Source organism: Salvia splendens, chromosome 9 (assembly GCF_004379255.2).
Source record: "Salvia splendens isolate huo1 chromosome 9, SspV2, whole genome shotgun sequence".
Taxonomy (NCBI): domain Eukaryota; kingdom Viridiplantae; phylum Streptophyta; class Magnoliopsida; order Lamiales; family Lamiaceae; genus Salvia; species Salvia splendens.
This window is the reverse complement of record NC_056040.1, coordinates 18,493,934-18,506,123: the sequence shown is the minus strand read 5'-3', so window position 1 is coordinate 18,506,123 and position 12,190 is coordinate 18,493,934. Positions and strand designations below refer to the sequence as shown.

Sequence of the window (12,190 nt, the reverse complement as noted above, 5' to 3'; positions counted from 1 at the left end):
ACTCCATCTACTATTACTTTACTCTCACTTCTTCTACTTTATTATCTCAAAAAAAAATTATCTTTATTTATACATTTCAACACACTTTCTTAATTTCATTTCCAAAAGAAATGTCCAACAAAATTGTTATGGAGAGTCAAACTCAGAGACATGAAGGGAGGATTTTTATGCTAAAGTCTTTTTCTTTTCCTTTATTTTATTTTAAATGAAATGCAGCCATAACTTCATCTAAAATGGATAAACAAAATCCAAGATCCATATTCCAACTGCCCAACCATCTCCACAATCTCACAATCTCTCTCCCAAACCTCAAACATGGCAGCAATTTCTTCTCTATTCAGCCCAACTCCATCATTCTCCACTCCTCTCTCCTCCTTCAAACTCTCTCCAAAACATCCCCAAGATTCCAACTTGCACCTCACTTGTCTCTCAAGAAGAGATTTCTTGAACGGATCAGCTGCTCTACTCCCACTCCTCATCTCTCCTCCGCCGCCTTCACTGGCCAGGGAGGTGGAAGTGGGATCCTACCTCCCGCCCTCTCCGGCCAACCCCTCTTTCGTCCTCTTCTCCGCCACTTCCAAAGACACCCCTGCCCTTCGTGCAGGTACTCTTTCTATCCACACACACACACATTTGTTAATTTTGTTTACACAAATCTGCAAATTTTATAGTATGATGACAAGTTTGAGGAATGATTTGAGTTTTACTTGTCACATAGACATATAGTGACTGGTTTTTAAATCCTGTTTGTATAAATGTATATTTTGATTTCAAGAACATGACCAAAAAATTGAGCAAACTGCAAAAGGATGATCACATGTAACCTACTACATTTGATGAAACTATATGCATTGTGTTTCAATTTGACGATAAAATGCAACTTAGTTGATAAGACGTTTCTCGTTCATCAATAAGTTGGAAGTTCAAATCTTCTTTAAGGGCATTTGGTTTCTTTTTATGTTGTTTCACTTTGTTTTCGTGGTGGTGGTTTCTACGTCTCGTGCATCTGTGTCTATGTGCTGCTTATAAAAACTCTGAATATAGTTGGGTGCAGGAAATGTACAGCCCTACAAGTTCATCCTGCCACCAACATGGAAGCAGATGAGGATAGCAAACATACTGTCTGGGAACTATTGCCAGCCCAAGTGTGCAGAGCCGTGGATCGAGGTCAAATTCGAAGATGAGAAGCAGGGGAAAATCCAGGTGGTGGCATCTCCCCTCATAAGGCTCACAAACAAGCCTAATGCAACAATTGAAGATATTGGGACCCCAGATAAGGTCATTGCCTCTCTTGGCCCGTTTGTCACCGGGAACACTCTAGACCCCGATGAGCTCGTCAAAACCTCCATCGAGAAACGAGGCGATCAGACGGTACCTTCGTCTTCTTCTTCTTCTCCAAATGCTTATTTTGCTTAGTGGAGAGTGTAGTATGATGAAGAAGCTTTGATTATCAGTTTTTTTTCTCTTGTGAAGTTGAAAGATTTGAAGTGTTTTTGCTTCTGGTTTTATTGCAGTACTACAAGTATGTGCTTGATACTCCATATGCTCTCACGGGATCGCACAATCTTGCAAAGGCGACGGCAAAGGGGAACACCGTCATCCTCTTTGTCGCCAGCGCCAACGACAAGCAGTGGCCATCGTCAGAGAAAACCCTGCAAGCAATTCTTGATTCCTTTGAAGTGTAAAGCCTTTGATGTTGGAGAAAAGAATACTTGAAACCTTTCTTCTTTTGAGGTGTTTTGTTAAACTGTCACTCAAATATATGTTTTGAGACAATATACATTGACAAATTTTCATCAAAATACTCCAATAGATAATGATTTGTGAGATAATACATGGGAAATAAGTTATTTGTACAATCTAAGAACTAACTCACTGGAAACAAATGATTTGTAAAACACTGGCCCTATTTTCACTATCAAGTAGCTACTAGATAAGGAGCAGAACTCTTAAACGGAAGGATGCATGAATAAGTGACATACTTGACGCTGTCAATCAAGACAACGACAGAAATTCTCTGGTGGGACTTCTTCCCCATCACACCATCCATATCGGCCTCACCCGCCTCTCTAGGATCTACAAGCACCGAAACCACCATTGAAGATGAAGAACTGATACCTTTCAAGTTCTCTTTCTGTGAATTTCTTCCTTTGTGTGGTCTGGAAATGTTATGAGAGGATTCAGGAAGTGGTACTGGAAGACCACGAAGGATTCTACGACTCGTTGCCTTGTTGATGTGTGTGAGGTTGTGGTTTCGCTGTTCGGATATGTTTCTGGCAGTGGTGGCAGAAACTATGGCTCCTGATGTAGCAGCCGGTGATACATCAAACTGGAAAACTTCAGTACACATACCTGAGCTTAACATTGGCCCTGAAAATGGAGAATACGAGAGCTTGTATTAATCGAGGAATAAGGTAACCAAACAAGTTTTCCAAGCATAAGAAGAAAAACCCCAAAGGAATAAAGAAATATGGTTCAAGATTCATTTTGACATAATGCATATGACTGAGGTATCACAGGTTGAGGAAAGACGATAGTTACCAGAAAGGCCTTCACGAAACCATTGCTGAATCTTGACATCTGGTTTCCTGATATCCTTGTCAGCCGAGCCAGAACCAAGAGCCGGTAGTTGGGGAAGCCTAGCACCATTTATTCGGACACCGGGAACCGTGCTAGAAGGAACTAGAGCTCCGGGAACTGCACTACCAGTCTCATCACCACCAATCTTATGAGAGGACAAGGCTTTCTCACTCGCCAAAACTGAATGTATAATCAAGTTACCATCTATCTTTACAAGCTTATCATTTCTGGGAACATATAATGACGCAACAAGAGGGTCACTCTCATTACGGAATTGAATACAACCATCAACAATAGGTTTATCATGATCACATCGCAGGCTTCTACTGTATCTTCCATCAGCCTCACTAGCATTCACCATCAAAACCCTCCCATGTTGTTTCTCATAGAACCCACCTCCAGCATAGCTTTCCCCACCTTTTAATGTCTCCCTGACTTCTCCATACCTCACGTTGATCATTGGTGCCAATACTCCAAATAACATGATGAAAAACAACAAACCAAGAAAACTGATGCCAGCAACCTTTTTCGTCTTTAGCCCCGATTGTTTCTTGCCCTCGGCCTTCATATTTGACTTGGGCATTTGTGATGCTGGCTTAGGTTTCAACTTAGGGATAGGCACCAAAGGCACTTGAGACCCTTGTGGTTTCACCATATAAGGTGGAGCATACATCATCCATGGATACATCATCGCTGGATACATCCCAGGTGGAGGAGGCGCCATTGGAGAAGGTGGGACTGCACCACCACTCATTTGCTGCCGGAGAGTCGCATTTTCCGCCATAAAATATGAAATCTTCGAGTTTAAGTCTAGAATCGTTGAATTCATCATCTTCACCTTCTCCTCTAACTCCTCAACATAATTCTTCTTCCTCTGTCTTGATAATTGGGCACTCTCTCTATTTCTTATCAACCTCACCTTCCTTTTCTCGTCTTCATCACTCGCCTCAACATTTGGGTTAATTTCTGAGTTACAGTTAGATTTTCTAAGCTTAATCCTGGGATCCACATTATTATTAGGCAACTCTTCACAACCCTTTTTCCTTTTCAATAAAGAGCTACTAACATTGATTTTAGGCGGCTCTATTTTCTGATCAACAACACCAATTCTAGTCGACCTCTTATTCATATGCGGAGAAGAACTCACCGAATTTGCAGCACGATCATTGGAGTCCTCAGAGACATTACAGCCGCAATTCCCCGAAGCCCTCGTTTCCGGCGAAGGACAATCCGACACGTTCACTCCACTGCAGCAATTTTCAGAAGTTCCTCCATTCGATCCGTCCGATTCTGATGGAATATTGAGATAACCGGAAATCTGATGAGACTCCAATTGCGACGACCCCGAATCTAGAACCCCGGACCCATCGGAGCTGTGATCGCCGGAACCGCGACGCAGTTCTGGACAATTTGTTTTGAAAACAGCGTCCAATTGGTTGGCATTCGACTGAAATTGCGGGAGATTAGCTCCGTCTCCGAACTCCTGAAACTGGATAGGGAGGAGGTCGTCGAGCTCTTCGGCGGATGGAATGAAGAGATCTTCAAAGGAAAAATCTAAATCGAAATCGTCGACAACATGATTTTCACCACCAATGGCGCCACCATCATCGATCAACTGCTGGGGAAAGAAGGCGGAGTCAAACGGCGGAACCGAAAGGCCGTAATCCAAATCAGTGATATGTTCGGGCGGAAGATCGTCGGAAATCACTGTGGCGTCGGCCATGATTTTTGAGAATTTGGAGAAAGATTGGACTTTTAGGGTTGAATTGGGGATTTTAAGTGATTTGGAAGGATTATCTTGTTGGCTCGGTTTTTAGGCTATCCACAATGGCGCCTAGCGCATCGCCTAGCCGAGCGCCGGCGCTAGGCGGTCGCTAGGCGAACCATTGCAGCCTCCGAAAACCGCCGAGCGGTTTTTCGAAATTAAAAATCGCCTAGCGCTAGGCGGTCGACGGGCGCTGGGCGATCCGCTCGGCGCCATTGCAGCGTCGGCAGCGCATCGCCCAGCGGTTTTTTTTTTTTTTTAATTTTCCCGACACTATATATACACGATTTGCACTTCATTTTCATTCGCACCACTTGTATTGACGAGTACTCTCTCTATCTTAATTTCTATACAAGATCAACACCGAGAAATGAGTAACGCGGGTGATGGTAGTGGAGGTAGTGGGGGGACGCTGAGGAGTGCGAACGTAGAATGGCCGAAGCGTTTGAGGCATATACCAACCGCGGGATAGACCAATGGATGCAAAGAGCCTTGCAGCCGGCGGTACCTCGACCTCGGCCAGTTGTCCATCGCCGACAAGCGATTGATCGTGATCACGTAGCTGCACATCAGCGCCTATACGAAGACTACTTCGCAGAGGAGCCGCGGTTCAACACCAACATTTTCAGACGACGTTTTAGGATGAGCAGAGCCATGTTTATGCGTATTGTTAACGCCTTGGAGCAGCGATATCTGTATTTCCGCTTCAGGCACGATGCTGCTGGCAAACCCGGCCACACACCAATTCAAAAGTGCACTGCGGCAATCCGGCAGTTGGCTTACGGCGGCGCGGCAGACATGTGGGACGAGTGCCTCCACATCGGTGAGACGACTTCCCTGGAATGTTTGAAGTATTTCTGTCAAGCCGTGATTGAAGTATTCGGTGATCAGTATCTCCGCAAGCCTACCCGCGAAGATTGCCGGGATCTGGGAAGGATGCATGGGGAGCAGCATGGGTTCCCGGGAATGTTAGGCAGCATAGATTGTATGCATTGGGAGTGGAGGAACTGTCCCGCTGCCTGGAAGGGGTTCTACACGACCGGGTACAAGGGAAAGAATCCCACGATGATCCTCGAGGCCGTAGCTGATTACCGGCTGTGGATTTGACATGCGTATTTTGGGATAGCCGGTTCGAACAACAACCTAAACGTCCTCAACTCGTCGCCCCTATTCAACGAGCAGTGTCAGGGCGTCGGTCCGGCCATCAGTTTTGTCACCAACGGCAACCGGCATGATATGGGCTACTACTTGGCGGATGGGATATACCCTAGGTGGCCCGTCTTTGTGAAGACGATCCGATGCCCAGGAGATGAGAAGAAGGCCTACTTTGCGGCACGACAGGAGTCCGCGCGCAAGGACGTGGAGCGCTCATTTGGTGTGCTCCAGGCTTGATGGGCGGCGGTTAGGGGTCCAACGCGTTTGTGGCACGTCAACTGCATTGCTGATATAATGTACGCCTGTATTATCATGCACAACATGATTGTCGAAGATGAAGGTGTACAACTGACGGATTGGGCCAACGAAGATAATGAAGCCGGTCCAAGCCACGGCGTGGCCGTCCCCAACGCACGGAGTGGGGTGCCTCACGATGAAGCCGGCCTCCTCCAAGCACATGCCGACATGCGTCAAACGGAAGCTCATATTCGACTCCAAAAGGATTTAATTGAAGAGTTATGGGCGCGGAGGACTGCTCGGAGTTAGTTTTTTTTTATTTATGTAATTTTGTAAAATGTACTGAACCCTAATGTAAATTTTATTATTAATGTACTTTTTTAAAATTTTAGTACTTTTCTAAATTTATTGTACTTTTTTAATATATTGTACTTTTTTTAAAATTAAAATAGTATTATTAATGTTTCCCGTATATGTCTCGTGAATTAAATTCCGTATATTGTGTTATTAGTGATGTGGCTATTGATGTGGCTGGGCTATTTATGATATGGCTAGGCTATGGCTGGGCTATTTCTGATGTGGCAGGAGGATTTTTAGTATTGATGACGTGGCAGGAGGAGTTTGTGGCTGGGCTATGGCTGGGCTATTGCTGGGCTATTACCGTGCCTCGTGCTCTTCAAAAATTAGTAAAATACGGAAGTGTGTGCGGTGAGTTGTATTACTTGTATATGTATTAGAGTATCCATAATTAAATAATGGGATATTGGTTTTTAATTTCTCCCTCGTTCCCATAGAAATAGGTTATACTCTCTATATTCTTAAAGAATATGCACTTTGAATTTGACACGAGTTTTAGTGCAAAATTGATAAAGTAAGAAAAAGGTAAAGAAAAAGTAATTAAAGTTTGTTAGTGGGGAATAGGTCTTACCTCATTAGAAATAAAAGAGTTTCCAAAATTGAAAAGTGCATATTCTTGTGGGACGAACTAAAAAGGAAAGAGTGCATATTCTTGTGGGACGAAAGAAGTATTTCTTTTTTCGTCCATCTCATACAAATAGTCCATATCCATTTATGACAACATTTTTCTCTTTCTCCTTCACTTTATTATTTATAGGCATCACTATTCACTGCACAATTTCAACTATTTTTTATTATTCTCTCTTACTTTATCAATTATGCATTAAAACTGATGCTCATATCAAATGACCTATTTCTATGGGACGGGGGGAGTATACAAAAATTTTTAGAAATTTGTTTATTTACAGATTCTAAACTTGACAATAATATCACAAATTTAAATAGTCATTGAATTTTTTCTACCAGCAACAAAATTCGATTGCATTTCGTTTGTTATTATATACATAAGAGCATTAGCAATAGCAATACCCTTCACACAACTCAACTACAAATTCCTCATGTCACATCATCAAAATCATTCCCACAACCCAGCTGTTCTCTACGCCCTTCCCAAAGCCCTCCCAACAGCCTTCTTAAAAGCCCTCTAATTTAATTCATTTTAATTGTTGATGTTTATCAAATATTATTAAAAATTTGAAGTATAATGATTTGTATATATAGATTAGAAATAAAAAAAAAATAAAAAATAAAAATAAATTAAAATTATGGCTGGGCGGTCGCTCGGTGTGCAATAGGCGCCAAGCTAGCGCCCAGCGACCGGCAAGCTCCCCTCCCCTTCCCCCATGGCTCAGTTGTTGCAATAGGGCCCTTCTCGACCGCGGTCATGCTAGGTGGTGGCTAGGCCCTATTGCTAATGCTCTTAAGATCAGGTCGAAAAAATTCAATGATTATTTAAGTTCATTATATTATATGTTAAGTTCAAAGTTCGTGGAAAAAAATAATTTTAAAAAAAATGTTATATTGGCGTCATTATGACAATATCCCTTAAATAATCGAATATTTGGATATCCTAATTGTTTATAAAAAAATAAAACTTGGTGCGAATCAGTAAATTATTTAAAAATCTAAAATATGATGTCATCTGATAATTCTTATCAATGGATTCATTACATCTACAAGTCAAAAATTAGAATCAATTATTCTGCATATTACTATAAAATATAAATTCACAGGACCAATATCATTGTCCTCTTATTCTTATCATTGTCAATCAGTGCTCATATAAATTTACACCTTATTTAATGTCGTTTTCCTTCAACTTGAATATCATTCTCGTGTATACTATATCATTCTTGCAATTAAGCAATACTTCCTCTGTCAACCTTTTTTTAGTCTAAAATAGTTCACTTCAATTTTAAATAATTTCTTATAATAAAATATAATACTCTAATCATTTTTTCTATTTTTTCTGTATTACCAATTATATATTAAAACTTATATAGTTCAAAAAATATCTATTTTTATGGAAGAAGGAAATATCACAATTCCTAGTATTATTTTATGACACAAATATTGTTATCAATACATACCAATATCAGTGTTCTTATTATCATCACCGTTTTCTAAAAAAAATTCTTTCATTTTGTATGTCATAAGTATTAAATACATTTAGTTACTAATATGATCACATGTCCCGTGACACTCTGCACAATATTCCAATTAAACAAAATCTCCAAAATCCAATTATAAAAATAAAAATAATCCATTAAGTGCTGCCCACAAAGCCCACACTTTAGTCAAAATTTGTGGATTTATAAATAAAACCTAAAGCGAAATCCAAACCCCAAAACACGCAGCTGAAAAATTCCATATAAATCCGCCCCATTATTCTCCTTTTCCACTCTCTTCCATTGGTGGGAAGGAAATTACCCAAAGGGAAAATTCGAGAAAAGGGTTTCCCTTTTCTCAATTTTTTCTTCCTTCTCTCTCCCATCGCTGCGCGCCGGAGGAGTCACCGTATGTTCTTTTATTACTAAATTCTCGTCTATCGCTACCATAATCTAGGTAGTTTTCAACAATTTTTCTGTAGATTTTTGGGATTATGGATTTGACTTCGCAATCGGCGGCTGAATCGGAGCGGAAGCCGGTCGATGAGGAGCACCAGGCGCCGCCGCCCTACGTTTCGATGGTGGATCCGTTCCTCGTCGAGGCTCTCCAGAACCCTCGTCATCGGCTAACTAGTTAGTGCCTGTCTCCCTTTTTCTTTCAATTGAATCAATTATGCGTTTGTTTTTGTTTTCTTTATTCACCTTTTGGTTGTGCTTTAGGGATGTTTGCATATTTGTATATGTAGCTGCGACTAAGATCTATTTAGGATAGATGAGCTATGTATATGAGGTAACTTTGTTGAATCCTTTGTAATAGGAGAATTTAGTGCCAAATTGATGTAGATCTGGGTTTAGAAATCTGAGTTTTGAGTTAATTTGAGCTGAAATAGTAAATTAGGGATTATCCCATTCTGAATCTTGTATGGCATAAGTGTGGAATCTGAATGAATTGCTAGAACTAATTAGCTTGTCTGTTTGCGATTAGATTTATTTCGTAGTTGGTTTTGTGAAGAAACTTGAACTTATTGACAGCCAAAACATACTTACATATCATTTTCTCAAGAGCTTTGATTTAAAATATTACTATCAATTTGAGGTTCTTCTGAAACAATTCAGTTTAAAAACTTACAAAGATAGATATAGGGCTTAAATTGATGAATTGAATTTCCGCGGTTGATGTCTGATGCCAATTGTCTTGGGTTCAAGTCCGTGGCATTTAAATTTTTGTTCATTTATCAATTGAAAAAGAGAAGACATTAAAAGTGAATACAAGGATTAAGAAAAGAGATATCAAAACTGAATAAAATAAAAGTTAAAACAAAATAGAGGAAAAACGATATTTAAATGGAAAACGCACACCGATAGTGGCGTATAGAAAATCTTGAACCTTGCTTGTGTAACAGTAGGTATATGTTTAGGCATGATACAAGCCAATTTGTTTTCCAAATCCAGAGCGAGAAGATCTGTTCTAGGATCTCCATAGATACACTTGAACGGTTGAACTAAATGGCCAAGACTTGAAGCTACTTTACATTCTTAGAAGACTTTCCAATAATTATTTCACAAAAGATGAACTATAGGAATAAAATTGCTATATTGTCATCAATAAAAGGTCCCGTTTCTACTTGATAGAAGTGGGTGGAAATCATGTAGCAGGTAATCTGGGTGACTGCAGGCCCATTGTAGGCTTGTAGCAGATAAACTCTTTGTATTGGCTTATTTTCTATTGCATGTAGCTTTTCTATATTATACCCTCCATTGATAGATAATCTCCTTCCTTCTACTGCAACAGAAAGTGTGCATACGCAGTCGTTACTATGATATTATGGCTTTTCCTTTTGCTTGAACTTTTGATCAACACCAGTATATGATCATAATTTTGTGAACATGAATTTCAGTTCTACGAATGGAGCTTGATATACAGAAGTTCCTGCAGAGTTCTGATATTCAGCAGTTTGAGTTTCCGCACTTCCCAACTTCATACCTTCGTCTTGCTGCTCACCGGGTTGCCCAACACTATGGTTTGCAGACTATGGTTCTGGATAGTTCTGTGGATGGCCAAGGAATCCGGATTCTGGTTATAAAGAAAGCAGAGAGTAAGTCTCCCGCTGTTTGCTTATCTGATGTACCAGCTAAAAAGTCAGAAAATGACAAACTTGATCAACTTAAGATTGTCATACGACCGAGACCTAAAGGCTCCTCAAATAACTCCAATGAACTGGGGCTTAAACGCAGTCCGGTGAGATCCGTGGAAGAGAGGAAGGAGGAGTACGACAGAGCAAGGGCTCGTATATTTAGCAGTCCAAGTAGTTCCGAGTCAGAAGATACATCTTTCCAGGTTGCTTCTGATAGAAGGAATTTGATTATAAATGAGAATGAAGTTTCTCGAAACCTTGCTATTGATATGGATAGAAGCCCCTTCTTCAGGGAAGTAGGTAATTCTTCTAGAGTAGCCATTCTTAGGGACAGGGAAAAGGACCGAACCGACCCTGATTATGATCGCAGTTATGACAGGTAATTTGTTATTGGTAGTTATTGACCAGAAGATATTATGGTTGATTTTCTCTCTAGAAGTTTCCTGTTTCACTGCTAAACAGATTGTCAATGTAAACCTTGACTGTTACATTTTTGCCTTTGTGATACATGATACAGATATGTTAGGAGCCTCCCGAACAACCAGAACTTCAACCCAGCACCTTTCAATATGCAGAAATTCCAGCCTCCGCTCGTCCATTATGATTCTGTATTTCCCCATCATGGTCAGATGGCAGCACCTCAAGGTTCTATAAACTATGGAAACCATGTGATGGGCCCTTACTGTGCCATGGGGTTAAATCCCGCTTCTACTGAGGCCTTGTATGTGCAATGGCCAACTCAGTCCATGATGTATGCACAATCATATGATCAACTAAGACATGGCTTTTTTCAGGTAGGCTTCCACTCCTCTTGTCTATTATTATTGAAACATACTGTATATGACTAATTCATTGTATATACCAGGCTCCCTTCTGCCAGCAGCCTCTGAGTTTCGATTACTCACAGAACCATCGATGACAGTTGGAATTTGGCTGGGGAACCATAGGGAGAGAGGTCATTTAGGTTATAGTGTGGAACAACAATCGAACTTTGTCCTGTGATTTAGTTTCCTTGTGTTGATTCTTGTCCATTTGTTGTAAGGTTGTGGCAGAAAACTTAAGTATTGTACCAAGTTAATTTGCTTATCGGGAGAGACCAAATCTCTATTCATGTTGCAGATATTTCTTATTTGGATAAATTCGTCTGTATTGTATTGTATTGTATTGTGCGTTGCCAGATTTGTAGAGACGTCGAGTATCTTCATGAAAGTCTTGTGTGTTCCAACTAACTTCCTTTACAATGAGACTGCTTCTAGTATGAATAGTTAGTAATTGTATAATCAATTAATACTTACTAGTATTAGATCATATTTAAATTAGCCCAACAGATGATTTTATCGGATTTTCTTGTCACAAAATATGATCGTTTTATTACATTGTACCTTGGTAAAGTACAATCATAGTATACTACACTAGATACATGTTTGAACAGAAGTAGCATACCTCTGCATCAATAATATATCAGGGTGGTTATAGTCCAAATGTTGATATTATGGACCTTTTATCATGAATTTAAACTATTATGGAGTAAATACATAATTAGCCACCTACGTTGACTGGTGTGTTTTGAAAAAGATGAGCTTCCAATCTAAGGATATGCCGAGAGAGAAATAGGCAGCAAAAAATCTAAAATATTTCTTTAAATGGTGAGAAATCAACAAAAACTCTTTTAATCTGTCTAAAATTGTAACTCAAGACTATTTAAGAAACAACAAAACTACATAGAAATTAAATTTATACTAATAATTTTCAGTTCGAACAAATGAAGATGGGATTAATTTTTCAGGCTATAATTTAAGTACAATTAGTTTATTAAATACATGCATGAAGCACAAGTTACGAAACCAGATCCT

General features: G+C 40.0%; 3 protein-coding genes across 3 annotated transcripts; 2 read left to right on the top strand and 1 right to left on the bottom strand.

The window, feature by feature from the left end:
- The first annotated feature begins 240 nt into the window (after positions 1-240).
- LOC121748355 (psbP domain-containing protein 6, chloroplastic-like) lies at positions 241-1,802 on the top strand. The gene is made up of 3 exons (XM_042142659.1): positions 241-604; positions 1,055-1,371; positions 1,515-1,802. The coding sequence occupies exons 1-3, from the start codon at positions 316-318 to the stop codon at positions 1,683-1,685; spliced, it is 777 nt and encodes a 258-aa protein (XP_041998593.1). The 5' UTR covers positions 241-315; the 3' UTR covers positions 1,686-1,802.
- LOC121748354 (bZIP transcription factor 17-like) lies at positions 1,783-4,396 on the bottom strand. Its single transcript, XM_042142658.1, has 2 exons — positions 2,542-4,396; positions 1,783-2,370 (listed from the first exon to the last, which is right to left on the bottom strand). The coding sequence occupies exons 1-2, from the start codon at positions 4,301-4,303 to the stop codon at positions 1,919-1,921; spliced, it is 2,214 nt and encodes a 737-aa protein (XP_041998592.1). The 5' UTR covers positions 4,304-4,396; the 3' UTR covers positions 1,783-1,918.
- Positions 4,397-8,450: 4,054 nt separating this feature from the next.
- Positions 8,451-11,546, top strand: LOC121748838 (R3H domain-containing protein 2-like). Its single transcript, XM_042143373.1, has 5 exons — positions 8,451-8,611; positions 8,685-8,835; positions 10,101-10,716; positions 10,855-11,131; positions 11,203-11,546. Exons 2-5 carry the CDS (start codon positions 8,697-8,699, stop codon positions 11,254-11,256), a joined length of 1,086 nt encoding a protein of 361 aa, XP_041999307.1. The 5' UTR covers positions 8,451-8,611; positions 8,685-8,696; the 3' UTR covers positions 11,257-11,546.
- Positions 11,547-12,190: the final 644 nt, after the last annotated feature.